The sequence below is a fragment of the Macaca mulatta genome, chromosome 1 (assembly GCF_049350105.2).
Source record: "Macaca mulatta isolate MMU2019108-1 chromosome 1, T2T-MMU8v2.0, whole genome shotgun sequence".
NCBI classification, from domain to species: Eukaryota; Metazoa; Chordata; class Mammalia; order Primates; family Cercopithecidae; genus Macaca; species Macaca mulatta.
This window is the reverse complement of record NC_133406.1, coordinates 110543749-110567441: the sequence shown is the minus strand read 5'-3', so window position 1 is coordinate 110567441 and position 23693 is coordinate 110543749. Positions and strand designations below refer to the sequence as shown.

At 52.3% G+C, this 23693-nt stretch overlaps 1 protein-coding gene across 9 annotated transcripts; it reads left to right on the top strand.

Moving 5' to 3' along the window:
• Positions 1 to 1804: 1804 nt before the first annotated feature.
• Positions 1805 to 22154, top strand: RHBG (Rh family B glycoprotein). Of its 9 annotated transcripts, XM_077998620.1 has the most exons (12): positions 5329 to 5555; positions 7248 to 7970; positions 11026 to 11147; positions 14676 to 14862; positions 15366 to 15516; positions 15634 to 15781; positions 17948 to 18114; positions 18407 to 18544; positions 18669 to 18802; positions 19346 to 19467; positions 21349 to 21534; positions 21711 to 22154. In XM_077998620.1, exons 4-12 carry the CDS (start codon positions 14696 to 14698, stop codon positions 21725 to 21727), a joined length of 1230 nt encoding a protein of 409 aa, XP_077854746.1. In that variant the 5' UTR covers positions 5329 to 5555; positions 7248 to 7970; positions 11026 to 11147; positions 14676 to 14695; the 3' UTR covers positions 21728 to 22154.
• The last annotated feature ends 1539 nt before the right edge of the window (positions 22155 to 23693 follow it).

The window sequence follows — 23693 nt, the reverse complement described above, 5'->3', positions numbered from 1 at the left end:
TTCCACTGGCTCCTACAGCCCATGGTCCCCAGGCAGCCAGGACTTTAACATAACAAATCGGATCATATGACTTCTTTTTTTTCTTTTTTTTTGACACGGAGTCTCGATCTGTTGCCCAGGCTGGGGTGCAGTGGCCGGATTTCAGCTCACTGCAAGCTCCGCCTCCCGGGTTTACGCCATTCTCCTGCCTCAGCCTCCCAAGTAGCTGGGACTACAGGCGCCCGCCACCTCGCCCGGCTAGTTTTTTTTGTATTTTTTTAGTAGAGACGGGGTTTCACCGTGTTAGCCAGGATGGTCTCAATCTCCTGACTTCGTGATCCGCCCGTGATCCGCCCGTCTCAGCCTCCCAAAGTGCTGGGATTACAGGCTTGAGCCACCGCGCCAGGTCGGATCATATGACTTCTCTGCTGTTAACCCCTTAGTTGCTCCCCGTAGTCCTCACTGTGAAGTCCCTGCTCCTCCCTGCACCCTGGGTGCCCTGGCCCAGCTGCCCCCCTCCCAGCATGCCCCTTGCACTGCTCGTGTTCCAGCCACAAGCTGCTCAGGGCCAACAGCTCTTGCCAGACCTTGAGGACCCATCTCATCATCTCCATCCTGTCTCTTCCTACCCTGCTGTGCCAGGTCTCTTGCCAGGCCCTGGGTAGAGATGATGTATAGCAGGGGTTATACCTTGTTCCACTGGATGCCCAGTGCCTAGCACAGTGTCTGGCACACAGTAGGTGCTCACTCAACACATGTTTGTTAAATGAAGGAAGACTTTGTCTTCTTCCAAATCTCATCTGTTCGAAAGTTGTTATGGACTGGGCACATAATTGCAGCATTTGGGGAGGCTAAGATAGGAGGATCATTTGAGCTCATGAGTTCAAGACCAGCCTGGGCAACATGGAAAAACCCCATCTCTACAAAAAATACAAAAATTAGCCTGTAGGGTGGCTTGCACCTGTAGTCCCAGCTACTTGCTTGGGAGGCTGAAAGTGAGAGGATCACCTGAACCCAGGATATTGAGGCTGCAGTAAGCCAAGCTGTGATTGTACCACTGCCCTTCAACCTGGGTGACAGAGTGACACCCAATCTCAAAAAGAAAAAAAAAGTTATTATGTCATTGGGGCTGCTGGTCTGATGGTCCTTCCCGAATGTGCCTATCCTAGGCCCCTAGCCCCTGCTGCCACCTCCCTCCAGTCAATGACAGGAGAATGCGTCAAGACTCTGCCTGCCCTCTCCATCTGTTCCTATCAGAGACACTATCACCCCGTAGTGTATTGGAGCCAGCCACCCATTTGCCCTTCCTGCTCAGCCAATCAGAACAATAATAATCAGCACATCTGTTGAATGCTTACAAAAATGCCAGTGATCTACATCACTTATTTGGAATCCTTATACTTCCACAAAGGAACTGTTATTACTCCTACAGATAAGAAAAATGAGACTCAAAGAGGGTTCAATTACTTGCCCAAGGTCATACAGTAAAGATGTGATGGATGGATGGATGGATGGGTGGATGAATGAATAAATGGATTAACAAGAGCTTTACTGACTCTGGTGCTTTGCTATTTTTCTCTCTTTCCAATATAAACATTGGGGGTGGCTCCATGGAACTAAAGGGGCCAAGTGGCTTTGGGGATTCCTGAGCCAAGAGAGCAGGAGGTTGGGAGGAGTTGACCCTGGTAGAAATCAGCTCTGAGCAACCCCAAGTTACTCAGTAACCTCAAATACTTGGTCCCCAGGGACAAACTGGCCAATCTGGGCCAGGGCAGGCAGCAGACACCGGTTCCCCTTGGCCACCCTTCTGGCACTCAGCTGGTCACAGCTGGAATCTGGAGATGGAAGGTCAAAGATGGGACAGACTTCAGGCCAGGCAAATGACAGCTGATGGTGGAGTCAGGGGCTTCTCAGAGGAGGCCTGGAGTGGAAGGAGGAGTGAGAGATGAAGCCCTCACCATTCCATCAGAACCACCAGGGCCAGAGAAGGCAGGGGGAGGACCAAGGGCTTGACATCACTTCACAATCCAAAAGGAAACCATAAACTAAGCCTCTCCATAGTGTTTGGTAAGTGGTGGGTCAGGGGGTCCTCTAAGATCCCCTAAGGTGGCAGCCTGGCAGGGAAGTCCTCAGACAGGTGGGGGAGCCAGGGAGGGGACCCTCCCAAGGGGAGGGCTGTCAGGGTCTTGCTGTCTTCTGGACCAGGGCTGATACCAGCTAAGCTGGTGCTCACTAGCTGTTGAAATATCAAGATTATCTCATTCAAGTTGGCAAGTAGCTGTTGCCCAAAGGTCTCTAAGTGTACCCTCCAGAGATTGGCCCAGCTCTCCTGGGCCAGCAGGGGGGAGTTCCTTTATATCTCCCCATAATCCAGCAACGAAGAGGTTAACACCTACCAGGCAGAGGGCCCCAGGACCGAGCCCTGTTTTATACCTTGACTAGAACATGAGGTTGTAGCCCCAGACCTGGCCCAGGGTTGGTGCTAAATGAGTATTTGTTGAGTGAATGAATGAGCAACAGAGGAGAGAGAATCAGAGACCTAGAGGAATGAAAAGAGACTAAGGTGACAAAGAGATGGAAGAGGCTGGAATCAGGGAGGCACTTCCCAGAAGATGCTGGGAAGGCCCAGCCTACTCCTTGTTTTCCCTGGTTTGCAGCTTTTGAAGGCTCTTCCCATCCCAGGGCCTGTCCAGTCCCTGCTTGGACAGCCCTGAGCAACCCCCCACTCCCAGACAGGACTCAGGCAGTGTCTTGGGGCAGAAGGCTGGACCTGGGTGGAGCCTCCAGATGCAGAATCATTATACAAAGGATGCTGACCTGATATACCCCTTGCCCCAGGAAGGGCTAGAAAACAAGCTTCCTGCTGAGCAAGTAGGGACAGAGAGTCTCTCTGGGACAGAGGCCACTGAGGGCCAGAAAGCCCTCTACCAGAAAGCAGTGCTACCAGAGTCTGCCACCCAGAGTCTGACCCCTGGCTGGCACCTGAGTTAGGGAAACTGGATACCTAGAATCCAACTGTCCTCCAGAGTCCACTCTGTGCCAGAGGCTGGAGCCCCTAAGGGGAGGTAGAGAGAAGTGAGCTGGGGAAGGGACAGCAGGAAAGAAAAGGAAGAGGTTAGGGACTCTACTGTTGACCCCATCCCTGCCCATTCCTGAGAAGGAGCCCTACCCTGCATCTGTTCTGGGGGGAGGCTGGCCCCTAGGGACCTAGGCCATATTCATGGGAGTGGCAGCTTTCCCTTGGGACTGGGGTTTGGGACACCCCACGGGCTCCTTCCACACAATGGCTCCCTCAGACAGGCTGGCCTGGGATGGGCGGCAGCATAGAGAGAGAGCCTCCCCTCCCACCAGCCCCGTGGAACACTTGCCTTCACCCTGTGGAGGTGTCACGTGTCAGAACCAATAGTGCCAGGGTTCCACACCTATTTAGAGCCCTTCAGTGGCCCAGAACCCACTGAGTAGAGGCTCTGTGCCTTAGCAGGGCCTTCAGGGCCTTCCCAGCACTGCCCCCAGCCTCTCCCAGCCTCAGTTCCTGAACACATTGGATGCTTACACTGCCAGGCTCGGTCTATGTTGGTCCCACTTCTTGTAATATCTCCTCTTCCTTCTTCACTTGTCCAATTCATAGGTTGTCCTTCCAGATCACCTTCATATATTCACTACCTTCTCAGGAAGCTATTCTCCGTCTCAGTCCCCTCCTTTACCCCATCCCTGGGGCCTCTGCAGCCTCTCCTCTTGGGCCCCTGCAATCTCTGTTCCTCTCTGGGTTGGTCGCTTATCCCACTGGTAATCAAATTTCCTCCTAAGTGTCTGTCTCCACACCAGACAGTGGCTCCTGGAGGGAGGGGCTATCTGGTTCATCTCCAAAGCCTGCCTCACAGTAAGTGTTCAATAAATGTCTGTCTCCTCCATGTCTGTCTACCGGGCCCCCAGTGGATGCCAATCTTGCTTGGGTAATGAGGAACTCTGGACTTGGAATTGAGAAGCCCTCGTTGCATTCAGCCTCCCTCCACTGCAGCTGCAGAGGCAGCCCAGGCTCTCTCACATCCACAGTGGGCACGCAGGGAACCCGGGTGTCAGTGTGGCCCCTGCCCGGCCTGCTTCCCTGTGGTGTGGTACAGATTGGGGGTAGGAAAGGGAAGAGTCCCTTACCTTACACCACTTAGAGCAGTGTAAGGGACTCCACTGCAGAGGCCCAGACTCCCCAGCCTGATTAATCATGAGTGCCTGAAGAGCATTGTTTATCTCTGTTCTCCACCTCTGCTTTTTCAGTAGGGAAAAGATTGAGTAACCCCTAAACTCTCTCTTGTATTAACCCTAGAGGGGCCAAACCAAGGGTTTTTTTTTTTTTTTGACAGAGTCTTGCTCTGTTGCCCACTCTGGAGTGCAGTAGCACGATCTCGTCTCACTGCAACCTCCACCTTCTGGGTTCAAGAGATCCTCCTGCCTCAGCCTCCTGAGTAGCTGGGACTACAGGAGCACTGCCACCATGCCGAACTAATTTTATCTTATTTTATTTTATTTTATTTTATTTATTTTATTTTTAGTAGAGACAGGGTTTCACTATGTTGGCCTAGCTGGTCTCCAATTCCTGACCTCAAGTGATCCACCCAACCCGGCCTCCCAAAGTGCTGGGATTACAGGCCTGAGCCACCGCGCCCGGCCCAGACCAGGATTTTTTTATTATTATTTTTTTTTTTGAGACGGGGTCTCGCTCTGTCACCCAGGCTGGAGTGCAGTGGCCGGATCTCAGCTCACTGCAAGCTCCGCCTCCTGGGTTCACGCCATTCTCCTGCCTCAGCCTCCCGAGTAGCTGGGACTACAGGCGCCCGGCACCTCGCCCGGCTAGTTTTTTGTATTTTTTAGTAGAGACGGGGTTTCACCGGGTTAGCCAGGATGGTCTCGATCTCCTGACCTTGTGATCCACCCGTCTCGGCCTCCCAAAGTGCTGGGATTACAGGCTTGAGCCACCGCGCCCGGCCCAGACCAGGATTTTTAAGGGCCACTTATTCCTTGGGAGACACTCTAAAGTAACATCATGTATGAGGGTGCGGGTTCTCCCACCCCCAGGTCCCACAGCTGTGCCTATCAGGGCAGAACACATGGTGCCTTTCCAGGGTCACGTCCAAGGACCTGGCACCGTAACAGTGCTAGGGTCAGCGCCAGGACTGTGCGACTCCCTTCCCCAAGTCTTGGCCCCACCTCGGGCCGAGGGTCCAGGACCCCCCGACGCCCTGCTCCTGGTCCCCGGGGCCCTGGGCCTGCGGCAGGTGAGGGCGGGGCCTCTGTGGGCAGGGCCTCTGTGGGCGGAGCTCCGCGAAACCTGCCCTGCCGCCGGGGATTGTCTGCCAGAGCCTGCGAGCGCCAGCCTATATCGCAGCCCAGACCTATGGCCGGGTCTCCCAGCCGCGCCGCGGGCCGGCGACTGCAGCTTCCCCTGCTCTGCCTCTTCCTCCAGGGCGCCACTGCCGTTCTCTTTGCTGTCTTTGTCCGCTACAACCACAAAACCGACGCTGCCCTCTGGCACCGGGGCAACCACAGTAACGCGGACAATGAATTTTACTTTCGCTACCCAAGTGAGTGTGGGGTGAGGGCGCGCGGGAAGCAAAGAACCCAAGCTTTGCAAAGATCCTCCGGCGTTTTGGGAGGGAGCATTTGGGTGCCCCCATGTAGCTGGGCAGCCATCTCGCTCTGAGGTGGAGAGGCTCTGGGTTTAAAATCTCACCCTTTCACTAGTGCCTGCTATGATCCAGGGTACCGTGCTGGTACATATACATTATCTCACTTAGTCTATGAGATAGACAAAGGTGGGGAAACTGAGGCTTGGTTAAGTGGCTGATTCAGGGTCACATAGTCACAAGTGGGGGAGTTGGGATTGGAAGCCAGATCTAGAGCCCCAGCTTTAACCATCCCCTTGTCCCACTCTCAATTGGCCTAGTTGGGCTTTGCTGGGCCCAACTAGGCCCAGCAAATTGGCCTAGTTGAGACTGCCTTTCCTAGGGGCTCCACCCTGAGCATGGGAAAGAGAATCCTGCTGGGCAAGGAAGGTAAGAGTGGGGTTGCGAGAGGTCATAATGGCAGGTGTTAGGTATGAATCGCCCACACATGTAGGCAGCCAAGACCAGTTGGGATCAGGCATTTCTTCCCCAGTCCCTCAAAGCTGGTCCTTTCAGAGACAAAGAGAAAATGAGGCAACTGGCCAGTCGTGGTGGCTCACACTTGTAATCCCAGCATTTTGGGAGGCTGAGGCAGGTAGATCATCTGAGGTCAGGAGTTTAAGGCCAGTCTGGCCAACATGGTGAAATCCCCATCTCTACTAAAAACACAAAAATTTAGCCGGGTGTGGTGGTGGGCACCTGTAGTCCCAGCTACTTGGGAGGCTGAGGCAGGAGAATCTCTTGAATTCGGGAGACGGAGGTTGCAGTGAGTCAGGATCATGCCACTGCACTTCAGCCTGGGTGACAGAGCCAGACTCCATCTCAAAAACAAAACAAAAGAAACAAAAAATTAGCCGGGCGTGGTGGTGGGCGCCTGCAATCGTGGCTACTTGGGAGGCTGAGGCAGGAGAATCACTTGAACCAGGGAAGTGCAGGTTGCGAGGTTGCAGTGAGCCGAGATTGCACCACTGCACTCCAGCCTGGGCGACAACAGAATGAAACTCTGTCTCAAAAAAAAAAAAAAAAAAAAAGAAAGAAAGAAAGAAAGAAAGACAAAAAGAAAGAAAATGAGGCACCCTCTACCTGCTAATCACAGAGCAGCAGCCCCCAGACTTGGCAGGAAGCATGGTAGGGTCATTAGCCCATTTCACAGAGGGGGAAACTGAGTCTCAGAGGGGTTGTGAGTTGTTCACTATCACCCATCAGGTGAGTGGCAGAGCTGGAACTAGAACTCAGGCATCCTAAGCTTTTTGCCCAAGTCACCTGCCTGCTGACAAGTTTCGATAGAGAGAGAGTTAACCTCCCACCCCCACCCTTAGCCCCATGGGAATAGAGCCTCTCCTTCAAAGGTTGGGGACCCTGTCTTGCAATTTAGACCCTAGGCATCTGGGACCAAGAGCACCAGATCTCCCAGAATTTATCACAAGTGCTTGGGCAGGTCATCTCCAAGCCTCAGTTTTTCCCATCTGAGCAAGGGGAAAAAGGATGCCTCAGTTTAAAGGAGATACATTCAAACAAGGCCTAGAGCGTGAGAGTCTCCTATTAAAAATTTCCAGCTGTCATTACCCTACTTCCTTTCTCTCTCTCTCTTTTTTTTTTTTTTTTTTTGAGACAGAGTCTTACTCTGTTGCCCAGGCTGGAGTGCAATGGCACGATCCCGGTTCACTGCAACCTTCACCTCCCAGGTTCAAGCAAATCACCCTCCTCAGCCTCCTGAGAAGCTGGGATTACAGGCGCCCATCAAAACGCCTAGCTAAGTTTTGTATTTTTAGTAGAGACAAGGTTTCGCCATGTTGGCCAGGCTGGTCATGAACTCCTGACCTCAGGTGATCCACCCGCCTTGGCCTCCCAAGTGCTGGGAGTACAGGCGTGAGCCACCGCACCTGGCCCTATTACCCTACTTTCTGTATGCAGAGCTGATGGCAGGCTATCCCCACCTCACCCTGTTCTAGACCCAACAAAATGAAGCTCAAAACACTGCGGATATAGAGGGTGAGGTGGAAACTTGGACTTGGGCATGAAACACCAGACCCCCCACCCACCCTAGGCAGAAGGGGCTACAGCTCCTCCCTCCCCATATTTCATCCACAGTCCTGGCTAGAAAAGAAGGATAAAGAGTTGGGAGGGAGCAGTCCAGAGTCTGACAGAAGTAAGCTGTTGTGTAAGGGTCTGACCTGGCTGCTTGCCGTGAACCCCTGACTTGCTTCTCCTCGAAGCCCTCCTTATTACAAAGCCTTCCCTGGAGTCCAGCCTCTTGCCCCTGTGCTGCAATGGTAGGCTCTCCTCAGACATACAGTATTTCATCTCTGAATTGCAATAAGGGAGATATAACAGGTGGGATTCCTACTTCTTTTTTTGCCCTAGGTTTCCATTCCTGTGGACTTGGATACTGTTGTGGGGGAAGGTTGGAAAGGAGGGAGGTGCAAGGTCCCTAGAGCCTGGGGCTTTGATGAGCCGGGTCCTCATCTGTCCCTGTGCCCAAGGGAAGGGGTCAGGGCCAGAGGGAGGTGTAGTCACTGCCCTTTGATTCGGGAGATGAAAGGGAGTTGTGCGGCTGTTGCTGAGCTCCAGGACCGGCCAATGCCAAGACATGGCTAGTCTGAGGGTCCGTCTGTTTTCTCTGCTGGAAGGACCCTGAGAGCCCATCTGGTTCACCCACTCAGATGTTGAGAGTGAGCCAGAGAGGTCATGTGACCTGGCCAAGTCACACAGCAAGTTACAGAAGAGCCAGGCTAGAACTAGGTCTCTTGATTCCCCATCTGTGTCCTTCCCCCTACACTACAAGCCTCTTCTTCCTGAAAGCAAGTGGTGGAAAAATAACAAAGAAGGGGAAAGAGGCCGGGCGCGGTGGCTCAAGCCTGTAATCCCAGCACTTTGGGAGGCCGAGACAGGCGGATCACGAGGTCAGGAGATCGAGACCATCCTGGCTAACACGGTGAAACCCCGTCTCTACTAAAAAAAATACAAAAAAAAAAAAACTAGCCGGGCGAGGTGGCGGGCGCCTGTAGTCCCAGCTACTCGGGAGGCTGAGGCAGGAGAATGGCGTGAACCCAGGAGGCGGAGCTTGCAGTGAGCTGAGATCCGGCCACTGCACTCCAGCCTGGGTGACAGAGCGAGACTCCGTCTCAAAAAAAAAAAAAAAAAAAAAAGAAGGGGAAAGAGCCAGGGCTAAAGGGCTACAGAAGCAAACATGAGAAAGCGTTCTGAAAAAACATGGACAGGTTCTTATTTTTATACGTATCACAGACCTTACTTGCAGAGAGAGGGATTTAAGATAGATGGAATCAGGATCTTCCTGGAAGAGATGGGGGATGAAGGATGTGACCAGCACCAGAGTGGCTTGTGATCTCTTCTAGGAGAGAGAACACAGCCCTACTGTCCCCTAGAGGCAGGCGGGATGAATGGTGGGGAAGTTGGGGTAGATGGCCCCCTCAGCTCCCCCTGCTTCTTCTTGCTTATCATATTTAATATCCATACTTTACAGATGAGAAAACAGGCTCAGAGGCTTGCCCAAGGTCATAGGATCAGAAGGAGGCAGGGAGTCCTGGAATTAACTGATTGATTGAAACAGGGTCTCACTCTGTCACCCAGGCTGGAGTGCAGTGGCATGATCACGGTTCACTGTAGCTTCCACCTCCCAGGCTCAAGCAATGCTCCTGCCTCAGCCTCCTAAAGTGCTTGGATTACAGGCATGAGACACCAGGCCTGGCCAGACCTAGAATTTAAATCAAGCTCTGCTAGATGCCAAAGCCCCAGCTTTAACAGTTTCTTCTCCCATAATCTTGTCTGGTCCAGGATTTATCTAGCCGGATTGCAGAGAGGCAGTAAGAGAAGGAGGGAGAGTAATAGGTGGCTTTGAAGAGCTTTATCTTCTCTCCAGTCAAAGGTGCTTGGGGCTGGGCACTGTGGTTCATGCTGTTATCCCAGCACTTTGGGAAGCCGAGGTGAGAGGACTGCTTGAAGCCAGGAATTTGAGACCAGCCTGGGCAACAAACAAAGTGAGACCTCTTCTCTATAAAAAATAAAATTAGCCCAATGTGGTAACAAGCACCTGTAGTCCTAGCTACTCTGGAGGCTGAGGAGGGAAAATTGCTTGAGCCCAGGAGGTTGAGGCTGCAGCGAGTTGTAATGGCACCACCGCACTCAAGCCTGGACAACAGAGCAAGATTCTGTCTCAAAAAAATTAAAAAGTGCATGGGTTTGGTGGAGGTGGGGCAGGGTGGGCATCAGACTCCATCCCACCCGCACAGGCATACTCTAAAGGGGATGTTGAGAGGTTGCCTTATCTTTTTCCTCCACCTCCAACTGGAACAGCCCCTCACCTCTCAGAGCCCAAAAAGAATTTCTCATTGTGGAATGTTCCCAGAGAAGGAGATTTCTTGATGTTTAGACTCTAGTTGAAAGGTCAGAGCCTTGAGTTTTGATTCCCAACAAACCTGGGGTGGGAGATGTAAACACTTACACCACACAAGTTCTGGACTGGTTTTGGCATGTAATGGTCAGGAGCCCTTCGACCTAGCACCCTTCCTTATCTTGCTGTCCTTGAGCACTAGAATAGACATGGATTCTCTTTACTTTTTGCACAAGGAGAAAAGCAGCCAGCGGTGAGGCTAAAAGAACTTAGGGTGTGGGCTGAGTTTTAAGTGATGCTTCCCCTCCCTTTTTTTCCCCATCATCTCAAATGTTTATCATTTATTTGCGTTGGGAACATTCAGTACCCTCCTCCTGTTTGAAATGATAGAATATATTATTGTTAACTGTAGTCACTCTACAGTGCTATAAGGTCCTCAACTCCTAGGCTGGTTAGGACCGGGGTTGCACAGCAGGAGGCGAATGAATATCACTGTCTGAGCTCTGTCTCCTGTTAGATCATGGTGGCATTAGATTCTTATAGGAGTGCGAACCCTATTGCGAACTGTGCATGTGAGGGATCTCGGTTGTGCACTCCTTATGAGAATCTAATGCCTGATGATCTGAGATGGAACAGTATCAATCCGAAACCATCTCCCACCCCCCAACCATTTGTGGAAAAATTACCTTCCAGGAAACTGGTCCCGGATTCCAAAAAGGTTGGGGATCACTGGGTATAGATCACTAGATCTATACCTTATTCCTTCTGTCTTAGATATAATTGGCTGTAATTTTGTATCCTTTAACAATCTCTCCCTATTCCCCCTTCCCCCTACTCTTCTGTCTTTATTATCGTTTGTTCTACTTTTTACTTCTATGAGAGCAACTTTTTTTTAACTTCCACATATGAGTGAGAACATGCAGTGTTTAGCTTTCCATTCCTGGCTTATTTCACATATAAAGTCCTCCAGTTCCATCCGTGTTGCCAGGAATGACAGGATTCCATTTTTTTTTTTTTTTTTTTTTTTTTTTTTTTGAGATGGAGTGCGCTCTTGTTGCCCAGGCTGGAGTGCAATGGCACGATCTCAGCTCACTGCAATCTCTGCCTCCCAGGTTCAAGTGATTCTTCTGCCTCAGCCTCCTGAGTAACTGGGATTACAGGTGCCCGCCACTACACCTGGCTAATTTTGTATTTTTAGTAGAAATGGGGTTTCTCCATGTTGGTCAGGCTGGTCTCGAACTCCCGAACTCAGGTCTGCCTGCCTCGGCCTCCCAAAGTGCTGGAATTACAGGCATGAGCCACCTCGCCTAGCCAGATTCCATTCTTTTTTATGGCTGAATAGTATCCCACAGTGTATATATACCACATTTTCTTTATCCATTCATCTGTTACTGTTTTAGGATCTGGATGATTTGGGGAGTGGGTAGGTCTGGAGAAGCAGTGCAGGGTTGGTAGCTGCAGACCTCTCTAATTTCGTTTTTTTTGGAGACACAGCTTCGCTCTTGTTGCCCAGGCTGGAGTGCAATGGCACTATCTTGGCTCACTGTAACTTCTATCTCCTGGGTCAAGCGATTCTATTGTCTCAGCCTTCCTAGTAGCTGGGATTGCAGGTGTGAACAACCACACCCGGCTAATTTTTATATTTTTAGTAGAGGGGGGGTTTCGCCATGTTGGCCAGGCTGGTCTTGAACTCTTGACCTCAGGTGATCCACCCACCTCAGCCTCCCAAAGCGCTGGGATTACAGGCGTAAGCCACTGCGCCCGGCCTCAGACCTCTAATTACAGCACGTATCCAGCCCTCTTCCAGGGCCTTGCTAACTCATTTCTTATCTGCCCATGCATATGACACACACACACACACACACAAAGCGTAAAATCATACTTCTCTCAAAGTTATTGATTGCATTCTAAAGTTCAGTAATTGAGCCAGGTGTGGTGGCTCATGCCTGCAATCCCAGCTACTCTTGAGGCTGAGGTGAGAGGATTGCTTGAGGCTAGGAGTTTGAGAGCAGCCTGGGCAGTAACATAGCGAGACTGACATCTCTACAAAAATAAATAAAGTTCAACAATTATTTTCTGACTTGTCGGTGCCTCATCAGATTCCACCAAAAAAAGGGGAGCATAATTTTTTTTCTTTTCTTTTTTTTTTTTGACGTGGAATCCACTCTGTTGACAGGCTGGAGTGCAATTGCGCTATCTCGGCTCACTGCAACCTCCGCCTCCTGGGTTCAAGTGATTCTCCTGTCTCAGCCTCCCGAGTAGCTGGGACTACAGACACATGCCACCATGCCCAGCTAATTTTTGTATTTTTAGTAGACATGGGGTTTCACCATGTTGGCCAGGATGGTCTCGATCTCTTGACCTTGTGATCTGCCCACCTAGGCCTCCCAAAGTGCTGGGATTACGGGCGTTAGCCACCGTGCCCGGCTTGTTTTCTTTATGATCAACCTCTTTCTACAAGAGACTTGAAGTCATTTACAACCAAAACATGTGTATAAGAAAAGCAAAGGAGAGAAGCAGAACATAAATAATGAACCACATACGGGGCCTACAGTTGTCCAGTTGTGATTCCAGTGGAACTCTGAGCTCCAGGCAGCCAAGGAAGCCTCACACATGCAGTGCTTTGACTCTTCCATGCCTGTCTTCCTTGCTCTGTGAGAGTATGGACTATGGCTGCCTTGATGACAGTTAATTCCCAGAGCCCGGTCCATGGTGCGCAGCACCTTGGCTGCCTGAAGGTGGGAAAGCAGACCGGTTCCTGGGGAAAGTGACATTTCTTAGCACTAAGTTCTAAGGGAAATTTTTCACAGCCGGGTGCAGTGGCTTATGCCTGTCATCTGAACAATTTGGGAGGCTGAGGCAGGTGGATCACTTGAGATTAGGAGTTTGAGACCAGCCTGGCCAACATGGTTAAGCCCCGCTTCTATGAAAAATACAAAAATTAGCCAGGCAGAGTGGTGCATGCTTGTAATCCCAGCTACTGGAGAGGCTGAGGCACTAGAATCGCTTGAACCCAGGAGGCAGAAGTCGAAGTGAGCTGAGTCACACCACTGCACTCCAGCCTGGGTGACAGAGTGAGACTGTCTAAAAAAAAGAAAGAAAATTTTTACATGAAGCTATAAAATTGGGGTTTAGGGTGATAATAGCCCATTTCTCAATAACATATTTACAACAAATGCAATAACAGTGCTCATGACATGCTTTCTCTGGTGTTTCTTGATTAAAGTAAAAAATATAGCATGGTATTACTATGTACATAGACCCAAGACAAAAGAAAACAGGACCAGATGGTTGGGCTGAACATCATCAGACTAGGTTGATTCAAACCTTATTTACAAGTTTACAAATAGATGGGAGGGGGCAGTTACAGAACAAGCTAATAACTAAAGCAAAGTATTTGCATTTACCTCATACCTCATTTTCTTTCTTTTTTTAGATGGAGTCTCACTCTGTTGTACAGGCTAGAGTGCAGTGTCGCGATCTTGGCTCACTGCAAGCTCCGCCTCCCGGAGTAGCTGAGACTACAGGCGCCCACCACCACGCCCGCTAATTTTTTGTATTTTTAGTAGAGATGGGGTTTCACTGTGTTAGCCAGGATGGTCTCGATCTCCTGACCTCATGATCCGCCCACCTCAGCCTCCCAAAGTGCTAGGATTACAGGTGTGCGCCCCGCACCCGGCTGACCTCATTTTCAATATTACTGTATGTTATTATTTGTTAGAGATGGGGTCTCACTCTGTAACCCAGGCTGGAGTGCAGTGATGTGATCATAGCTCACTGTAGCCTCAGACTCCTGAGCCCAGGCGATCCTTCTGCTTCAGCCTCCTGAGTAGCTATAGGCGCCTGCCACCAGGCCAAGTTGATTATTATTATTGTTTTATATAAATGGGCCCGCCAAAACGCCTAGCTAAGTTTTGTAGTTTAGTAGAGACGGGGTTTCACCGCGTTAGCCAGGATGGTCTCGATCTCCTGACCTCGTGATCCACCCGCTTCGGCCTCCCAAAGTGCTGGAATTGCAGGCGTGAGCCACCGCACCCGGCCCCAAATTTTTAAAAAAAATAACTGGGCACAGTGGGCCTCACCTGTAGTCCCAGCGTCTTAGGAGGCCAAGGTGGGAGGATTGGCTGAGTACAGGAGTTTGAGGCTGCAATGAGCTATGATCATGCCACTGCACTCTTCCCTGGGTGACAGAACGAGACATCTAGTAATAATAATAACTTAAAAATCCTCAAAAGGAAGAGGTATAGTCTCTGAAGTATGAGGGATGGAGGGTAGATGTGAAGAAGGACTTTCTAGCAGAGAGGAAATGTTGAAAAGAAGTCTGTAGTGGGGATAATTTTGAGCATGGAGAAAGTCAGGGACTGCAGCAGAAAAGAGCACAGGTTGGACTTCCAGCCAGTCTGTTGTAAGAGACCCAGGGATAAGGCAAATGAATAGAGCAGAAGGCTTTACTCCCTTGCTCTGACATGAGGACGGCAGGGATGTTGGGGTCCCACTGCTCCAAGCTGGCCAGCTCTGTGCAGGTGGCTCAGAGCTGGGAGCCCCTGACATGCCTGGGGAGTTTTATAGGCTCGGCTCAAGGCAGCCCTGGCTGGTGAGAGCCAGGGGCACTGGCAGGGTAGCTGACTGAATTATGGGCTACGGCTAGAGCAGCCCCCAAGTGCCCCACCTGTCCCTGTCCACTGCAGGCTTCCAGGATGTGCATGCCATGGTCTTCGTGGGCTTTGGCTTCCTCATGGTCTTCCTGCAGCGTTACGGCTTCAGCAGCGTGGGCTTCACCTTCCTCCTGGCTGCCTTTGCCCTGCAGTGGTCCACACTGGTCCAGGGTTTTCTCCACTCCTTCCACAGTGGACACATCCATGTTGGCGTGGAGAGGTGGGCAGCCACCGCCTGCCCAGCTCCCCCAGGTTCACTCGGGGGGCCCCTGCCCATGGGCCCCAGATCTAGCCCTGCCCTTCAAGTCTGCTTCCTGACTCATGATTCTGGGTGTCACTTGGTTTCTCTAGGTGTCCTGCCTGTCCTTATTGCCTGATTTCCTCTCCCATCCTTGACCCTCACACTCAGCCCCACCTCCTCATTCTTTAGGGCCCTTGTTCCCCAAGAGCTGTGAGAAGGGTAGACAGCTCTGGTTCCTCCACCTAGTGTGGCTTTTGTCAGCCGAGTCACAGAACCTCCTTGAGACTCGATTTCCTCATCTACAAACAGGGCCAGGTGATCCCTTCTAACTCCAGGGAGGAGCTTGACCTCCTTGTCTTTTCTCCAGAACTCCACCCCCACCCCACCCACCAAGACATGCTGCCCTGGCTTCATGCCAGGCAGGAGCCCAGAGGCCAGTCTCCCTCACCCCTCTTGTGCTCCCTCTTCTGCCCCATCCCCAGCATGATCAACGCTGACTTTTGTGCGGGGGCCGCGCTCATCTCCTTTGGTGCCGTCCTGGGCAAGACTGGGCCTGCACAGCTGCTGCTCATGGCCCTGCTGGAAGTGGTGCTGTTTGGCATCAATGAGTTTGTGCTCCTTCATCTCCTGGGGGTGAGAGTCGGGGGAGGGATGGAGTGGGGGGTGGGGGCTGGTCAAGGTCAGCCTCTGAGCCAGGAGCGTGGGGGCGGGGGCAGGGTGCTGCCTCTCCACCTCACCACACCTCCCCAGGTGAGAGATGCCGGAGGCTCCATGACTATCCACACCTTCGGTGCCTACTTTGGGCTGGTCCTTTCGCGGGTTCTGTACAGGCCCCAGCTGGAGAAGAGCAAGCACCGCCAGGGCTCCGTCTACCATTCAGACCTCTTCGCCATGATTGGTGAGGCCTGCGAGGTGCAGTAGCAGGGCAGGGGGCTGGTCTGGAGGCCTCTGATCCCGGCTAGAGGCGACTGTCTCTCGTGGTGCTGACTGCAGTCCTGGGGTTGTGCCTGGGCACTCACTTCCCATTTGGATTCTGCTGTGAGAGCTCTGGGATCTGCACTTATCATTCTCAACAGTTTTATGATAAGTTCTTAGAATTCAGCCCTGGGGAATGCATATGCCCTGGGTCCTTTCTAAATCCACCTCCATCCCTACTTAAAACCTTCCAGGGCTCCCACCAGCCACAGGTTAGAAAGTGGCCTCCTCAGCTGCCATGTCAGCCCCTCCTCCTCCCTCCTCACTGGCTCAGGCTCCAGCCAGACTCAGCTTTTGCCTGCCCTTGCCTCCAGGCCTTTGCGTGTCTGGTTCCCGACAAACAGGCAGTCTCTGCAGGCCCCTGGTGCTGCCTTACCCCTCCTAAGGATATTTCTTCCCGGGAGATTCTTGATGCCTGGAAGCCCCTGCACTCTCAGGCAGGGATAAGGAGAGGAAGGGTCTTGGGTCACCCCAGGGACCCATAGGAGCTAGGAGCCCTGTCACCACCACCTGCTTCTTCTTTTTTTTTTATTTTATTTTTTATTTTTTGAGACGGAGTTTTGCTCTGTTGCCCAGGCTGGAGTGCAGTGGTGCAATCTCAGCTCACCGCAACTTCTGCCTACTGGGTTCAAGCAATTCTCCTGCCTCAGCCTCCTGAGTAGCTGGGATTACAGGCGTGTGTCGCCACACCTGGCTAATTTTTTATATTTTTGGTAGAGACAGGGTTTCACCATGTTGGCCAGGCTGGTCTCGAACTCCTGACCTCAGGTGATCCACCCTCCTCGGCCTCCCAAAGGGCTGGGATTACAGGCGTGAGCCACCGCGCCCGGCCACCACCACCTGCTTCTAAGCATGTGCCTCCACCTTGGCTTCTGTTCCTCTATTTTCATAACTGCAGACAGAGGCAAATCCGTATTTTTAATTTTTTTCATCGAAGGTATTGAATAGGGACTGAAGTGCCTATTCCTGTATGAAACAGAGAGGCTGGTTTAGGATTGCTCAGCACTGCTGGGTCAGAGTACAGAGAACCCCAGGGCAGCTGAGGCCTCCTTGTCCTTTGAGACCCAGATAAGTTTGCCTTGAATTCCAAAGGCTTCCCCAAGATTTCCAGGTGTTCCCAGGAGACTTGCATTCTCAGTTCTCTGCCTCCCAGCTCCTGGATTTTAGTGTCACCCAGACAGGAATGAGGCCCCTTCTTGGATTCTCCCACAAATGCTCCACCTACAGGATGCAAATATGAGTGTGGGAGATTTTACTCAAGATTGCGGGGCTGCTGGGAGAAGCCACACCCAACAGACTACTCAGGACTGAGGGGCGGTCCCTAAGCCTCCCACCTCGATGGCTTACACCACAGGATCCCCAGCCTTCTCCCTCACCTTGTCCTTTGGGTCCTTCTCTCTCTCCCTCCAGGACGGGCCTGGGAACCTCATGCAGGAAGGCAGGGTAAATGGGCTCCCAGTTCTTTCCCAAAATGCACAGGCCCAGCCCATTCAGTACTCAGCAAACAGAGGCCTCTCCCAAACACTGAAGGGTCCACCCTCTCTAGGAGAGGTTGAGGTTATCATTGTTTTCCTGATATGTGTATCAAGCACCCAGCATAGTCCCCAACATGCAATGGCCTTTGCCTTTTTTCCTTTCCTTTCTTTTTTTTGTTTTTGTTTTTTTTTGAGATGGAGTCTTGCTCTGTCTCCCAGGCTGGAGTGCAGTGCGTCATCTCGGCTCACTGCAACCTCTGCCTCCCAGGCTCAAGCGAGCCTCCTGCCTCAGCCCCCCAAGTAGCTGGAACTACAGGCATGTGCTACCATGCCTGGCTAATTCTTTTGTATTTTTGGTAGAGATGGGGTTTCACTATGTTGTCCAGGCTGGTCTCAAACTCCTGAGCTCAAGTGATCTGCCCGCCTCGGCCTCCCAAAGTGCTGGGACTACAGGCTTGAGCCACTGTGCCCAGCCCAAGGTGGTATTATTATCAATCCCACTGAACAGATGAGGAAACTGAGGCTGCTGAGGGTAGGTGACTTGCCTGCAGTTATACAACTTGTACCTTGTGTGGGAGCCACTTCCTTCTTCTCACTGCCTGTCCACCATCTAGGGACCATCTTCCTGTGGATCTTCTGGCCTAGCTTCAACTCTGCACTCACAGCGCTGGGGGCTGGGCAGCATCGGACGGCCCTCAACACATACTACTCCCTGGCTGCCAGCACCCTCGGCACCTTTGCCTTGTCAGCCCTTGTGGGGGAAGACGGGAGGCTTGACATGGTATGGGGAAGAGGACTTCAGAGAGGCAGAGGGGGTGGCCTGGGTGGGGGAGGAGAGGTCTGAGACCCTCAGGAAAGATTCTCCCGGGGAACAGATAAGGGCACAGGCATAGGGGCTCCATCTGTGCTGGTGGCTGTGGGGTCAGAATGGGAGGAGATATGATAGCAGGAGACTGAGAGGCTAGATGGCAGAGGGACTTCCAGAAGCAGTAGGTGTCACTGTGGTGGGTAGGGTTGGGTTGCTGTGGGTGTGGTGATCTGAAAGGGCCTCCGACACCTTGCCCTTCCCTTAGGTTCACATCCAAAATGCAGCGCTGGCCGGAGGGGTTGTGGTGGGGACCTCGAGTGAGATGATGCTGACGCCCTTTGGGGCTCTGGCAGCTGGCTTCTTGGCTGGGACTGTCTCCACGCTGGGGTACAAGTTCTTTACGGTACAGATGCCTCTTGGGGCCTGGGCAGAACATGGAGTCTTTGGTGCCTTTCCTCCCGCCTCTCCAACAGGATGAGGTGGTGGGGAGTGGGCACAGGAGACTCATGATCTGTCCTGCCCTCCAGCCCATCCTTGAATCAAAATTCAAAGTCCAAGACACATGTGGAGTCCACAACCTCCATGGGATGCCGGGGGTCCTGGGGGCCCTCCTGGGGGTCCTTGTGGCTGGGCTTGCTACCCATGAAGCTTATGGAGATGGGTGAGTTTCCTCCCAGCCCGCACTGCAGTCACCATCCCTCTGGAACGACGTCTGCCATTCTCTTTCTTTGTGTGTGACCAAGAAAAAAATTAATTCATTCATTCCTCCATATTCTGGGAGCAAACGAAATTGGAGTTAACAAAACCAATCTAGAAACTGCCCTTCTGGTCCTCAATCAAGTGCAGCAGAAGGTCATGGACAAATGACTTCAAGAGTGTTACTTGTTACTGAAGGGTCAATAAGAGTTAATAACTCTTAGGATCTATTTTTGCACATCAAGGGTGGGCAAGAGCAATCCACAAATGGAGTCTTGAAAGGTGCCTAGGTGTCTGCTGGCCTACGAGGGTGGGAAAGTGTTCCAGGCTGTGGGCCTGGCTTAATCAGTGGCCTGGAGGTGAGACTCAGCCTGGCATGCACCCTCGAGACCCTCTTGGCCACTTCGCATCCTCCAGTGCGAGTTTCAGTGCCATGAGTAGCCCTGGCTCCGTGCTGCATCCCTCTCTCCCCCTACCACTGCCTTTCCACCGTCTGGTCTCCCTGCAGCCTGGAGAGTGTGTTTCCACTCATAGCTGAGGGCCAGCGCAGTGCCACGTCACAGGCCATGCTCCAGCTCTTCGGGCTGTTTGTCACACTGATGTTTGCCTCTGTGGGTGGGGGCCTCGGAGGTGAGTAACCTTGGATTTTCCAGAGGAAGGGGCATGGGATCCTAACACCTGACATGAATTCATTCAATCATAGATATTTATGGAGCATCTACTTTGTGCCATAAAGTAGGGATTGGGTTGTGGGTTAAGGGGTAACCAACCTCCTGCAGGCACAGAGGTGCATGCAGTTGCTTGCTCCTTTCTGGTGCCAAGGGCGGCTGGGGAGTTGGCGAGGGGTGAGCGAGGCCCTCTGGTAATTACGGGTCTGTGCTTGCCTGTGCTGCTCCCTCTGCCCACTAGAGGGAAGTCCAACCTCAGGCTGAAGCCTAGGAGAGGCTGGCTGCGCCATGTGGGGCAGGGACAGGGACAGGGAGGGGAGGAGACGGCCTGCCACCTCCAAATCCCAGTGCAAAAACCTTTCACAGAGGCACACTGCCCATGGCCCTGGATCAGGCAGTCCCTCTTCATGTTTGGCCTTAGTCTTTTTGGCCTTCAAAAATAAAACCTGATTCAGCATCCCCTGCCTTCTGCTCTTAACTGGAAATTTGCTTCCTTCCCTCCCTCCTTCCCTCCTTTCCTCCCTCCCTTCCTTCCTTCCTTTTTCTTCTTTCCTTTCTTTTTCTTTTTTTTGATGGAACCTTGCTCTGTCACCCAGGCTGAAGTGCAGTGGTACGATCTCGGCTCATTGCAACCTCTGTCTCCCAGGTTCCAGCGATTCTCCTGCCTCAGCCTCCCTAGTAGCTGGGATTACAGGCATGCACCAACACACCCAGCTAATTTTTTGTATTTTTACTAGAGATGGGGTTTCACCGTGTTGACCAGGCTAGTCTTGAACTCCTGACCTCAGGTGATCCGCCCCCGTCAGCCTCCCAACGTGCTGGGATTACAGGCTTGAGCCACGGTGCCCGACCACCTGGAGATTTTCATTCTCTAATATGGTTTAGTTCATTCATTTAATAACTTTTTTATGCAATAAGCTTTTTTTTTTTTTTTTGAGGCAGAGTCTTATTCTGTCACACGGGCTGGAGTGCAGTGGCACAATCTCAGCTCACTGCAACCTCTGTCTTCCAGGCTCAAATGATTCTCCTGCCTCAACCTCCCAAGTACTGGCATGCCACTATGCCCGCATATCTCTCTCTCTCTCTCTCTCTCTCTCTCTCTCTCTCTCTCTATCTCTCTATCTCTCTATCTCTCTCTATAGAGAGAGATGGAGTTTCGCTCTTGTAGCCCAGGCTGGAGTGCAATGGCACGATCTCAGCTCACTTCAACCTCCGCCTCCCGGGTTCAAGTGATTCTCCTGCCTCAGCCTCCCAAGTATCTGGGATTACAAGCTCCCCCCACCACACCCGGATAATTTTTGTATTTTTAGTAGAGACGGGGTTTCACCATGTTGGCCAGATTGGTCTCGAACTCCTGACCTCAGGTGATCCACCTGCCTTGGCCTCCCAAAGTGCTGGGATTACAGGCGTGAGCCACCACACCCTTCCTAATTTTTGTATTTTTAGTAGAGATGGGCTTGCTTTCACCATATTGGCCAGGCTGGTCTTGAACTCCTGACTTTAAGTGATTCGTCTGCCTCAGCCTCCCAAAGTGCTGAGATTACAGGCGTGAGCCACTGTGCCCGGCCACAATAAGCATTTTCTGTGCCCCTTCTGTGTGGGAGGCCACAGAAAGCTCAGCAGCTGTGGTTCATGATAGAATCAGGAGCTGGTCTATTACCAACTGCATACACTTGAGCAAATTATTTAACTTCTCTGAGTCTTGTTTCTTTGTTTGTAATACGGGGTAATATTGGCCTTGCAGGGTTGTTGTGATTACTCAGGAAAGCAAGACTAATTAAGCACTTTGCACAGGGCCTGGCACATAGTAGACACTCAACAAATACTGCTTTTGCCTGCACAGGCATCATATTGGTCTCATGCCTCCTAGACCCCTGTGCCCTATGGCACTGGGTGGCACCCTCCTCCATGGTGGGGGCAGAGAAGCCTCACAGATCCTTCCCTACCACCACCAGGGCTCCTGCTGAAGCTACCCTTTCTGGACTCCCCCCCAGACTCCCAGTGCTACGAGGACCAAGTTCACTGGCAGGTGAGACATCACTGGGCACTTACACCCTCTGAGTCTCCCTTCCCTGCCTTGTCTCCCATGGCCCAAGCTGCCTTCTTCCTTCCTTGCCGCTGCTTCTCCTCTGGGGTACACTCCTGAGCTGTGGCTCCCAGGCTCCTGGAGCTACCCTTTCACCTCTACCCACTCCTGCCTTCCAGGTGCCTGGCGAGCATGAAGATGAAGCCCAGAGACCTCTGAGGGTGGAGGAGGCAGATACTCAGGCCTAACCCACTGCTGGCCCCTGAGAGGACACGCTCCTTTTCAAAGATGCTGACTGGCTGCTACTGGGAAGTTCTTTTTGAGCCCCCATTCCTCTGGCTGCAAGAAGGGAGCCATGAGCCAGAAGGAGGCCCCTTTCCACAGGCAGCATCTCCACAGGGAAAGGGGCAACAGGAGGCTGGGAGATGGTGGGGAGTGGGGCCATAACTGGGTACGGCGGGGGGAACCTCACCAGCTACCTGAACCGACTGCCCTACCAGCCTGCACTTGGGTAGAAGAGGCCAAAGTGAAGCACCCAAGTGATCCACTGGCCCCATGTCACACAGTTACAGTGAAGCCTGAGCCAGGCCTGGTTTGAGGGTGATAAACGCCACCATCTCTAAGGGTTCTGACTCCTTGTCTTTGTGCCCTGGGAACATAAGAAGTTCCTCTTACCTTCTAACCAACAATGGTAGAACCTCCTGGAGGTTCCTGGAGAGGCAGGAGAGGGCTTTAGTGCTGACAGATGCCTGATTCCTGATCTGTGGAAGTCCCTCCCCAGTGCCATGTCCTACCAGGCCAGTGCCCCGCCTAGGCTTGCCTGTCTCCAGGCACAGGGAGTTCATTCTCTCCCAGGAAACAGGATTTTTTTTTTTTTTTTTTGAGACAGAGTCTTGCTCTGCTGCTGGGGCTGGAGTGCAGTGGCCGGATCTCAGCTCACTGCAAGCTCTGCCTCCCGGGTTTACGCCATTCTCCTGCCTCAGCCTCCCGAGTAGCTGGGACTACAGGCGCCCGCCACCTCGCCCGGCTAGTTTTTTGTATTTTTAGTAGAGACGGGGTTTCACTGTGTTAGCCAGGATGGTCTCGATCTCCTGACCTCGTGATCCGCCCGTCTCGGCCTCCCAAAGTGCTGGGATTACAGGCTTGAGCCACCGCGCCCGGCAGGATTTTTTTTGTTATAGGATGTCTTGGGCTGCGGGAGAGAGTTCTTCCTGTTCCAGAACTGCTGCTACTCTGACCTTCAACTCGGGCAGCCTCTGAGCAGAGAAGGAAGAGGGTGCCCACAGAGCCCAAGGGGCCACCAATAAGCTAGAAGCAGCCAGCACCTAGTTGCCACTTATGTCCCTGTCCCGAGACTGAGGAGTGGGGAATAGCAAGGATATCATTGTGTGGATTAGGGCTGTGGCAGAGAAGGTTGAAGACACCACCCGATCCCCACCCAAGGGCCTCTGTTGTCCTGAAGTCATTTGACCACCAGAGGGCGCTCCAAATCCAGAAGAGGAGCCTTTATGCTCCTCCTTGGTCCTCTATGAAGAATGAAACTCCTTCCTACAGCCTAACCCTCTTCCTGTCTGCTTCAGCTCTGGTCCTCATGCATTCATGCCATAAGCCTTTTTTGAGTTCCTATCCCCCACTACATGTCAGGCAGATGCCAGGGGTTTCAGGTCTCTCATCCAGCAGAAATCCATCCCTCCAAGTAGACTGGAGCCCCCTTTCCAACACTGAAGGACTGGGACCCCCTCCGCCTTCTCCTGCCTGTCCCCTAGGCTTCTGACTACAGCTATCTCTCCCCTAAAACCAAGACCAATCAGACATAGGAACCTAAGGAGGAAGTGGAAGGATACCTGGGACCTAGCCCTGGAATGAGGACAAAAGGTGGCCCCATCAGGCTCCATGCTCACCGTAGCTGGAGGGACTGAGCTGGGCTGGTTGGAGAGGCCAAGCACAGGGGTGAGGAGAAGGAGGTTGAGGAACAGGCTTCTGTGGAGCCATCCCAGCTCATGTGGCCCAATTGTGCCTCTGTCTCTTCAGCTCCTCTCCTTCCTCCACAGCCCCCCATGCCCATTGTTGGCTGGGGTAGGTGTGTTGGGAGGAGACCCTTGTGTGGAAGCAGAAGGATGACTGCTGGGATCACAAAAAGGTTCCTGGTCACTGTCAGCCCT

What these genes read in the sequence shown, in the direction of transcription:
- RHBG (XM_077998540.1), top strand. Translation starts at nt 5,369, where the DNA reads ATGGCCGGGTCTCCCAGCCGCGCCGCGGGCCGGCGACTGCAGCTTCCC. An exon ending in ATCCATGTTGGCGTGGAGAG is followed by an intron (nt 14,863 to 15,365) that starts GTGGGCAGCCAC and finishes CCCCATCCCCAG; the next exon opens with CATGATCAACGCTGACTTTT. An exon ending in CATGAAGCTTATGGAGATGG is followed by an intron (nt 18,803 to 19,345) that starts GTGAGTTTCCTC and finishes GTCTCCCTGCAG; the next exon opens with CCTGGAGAGTGTGTTTCCAC.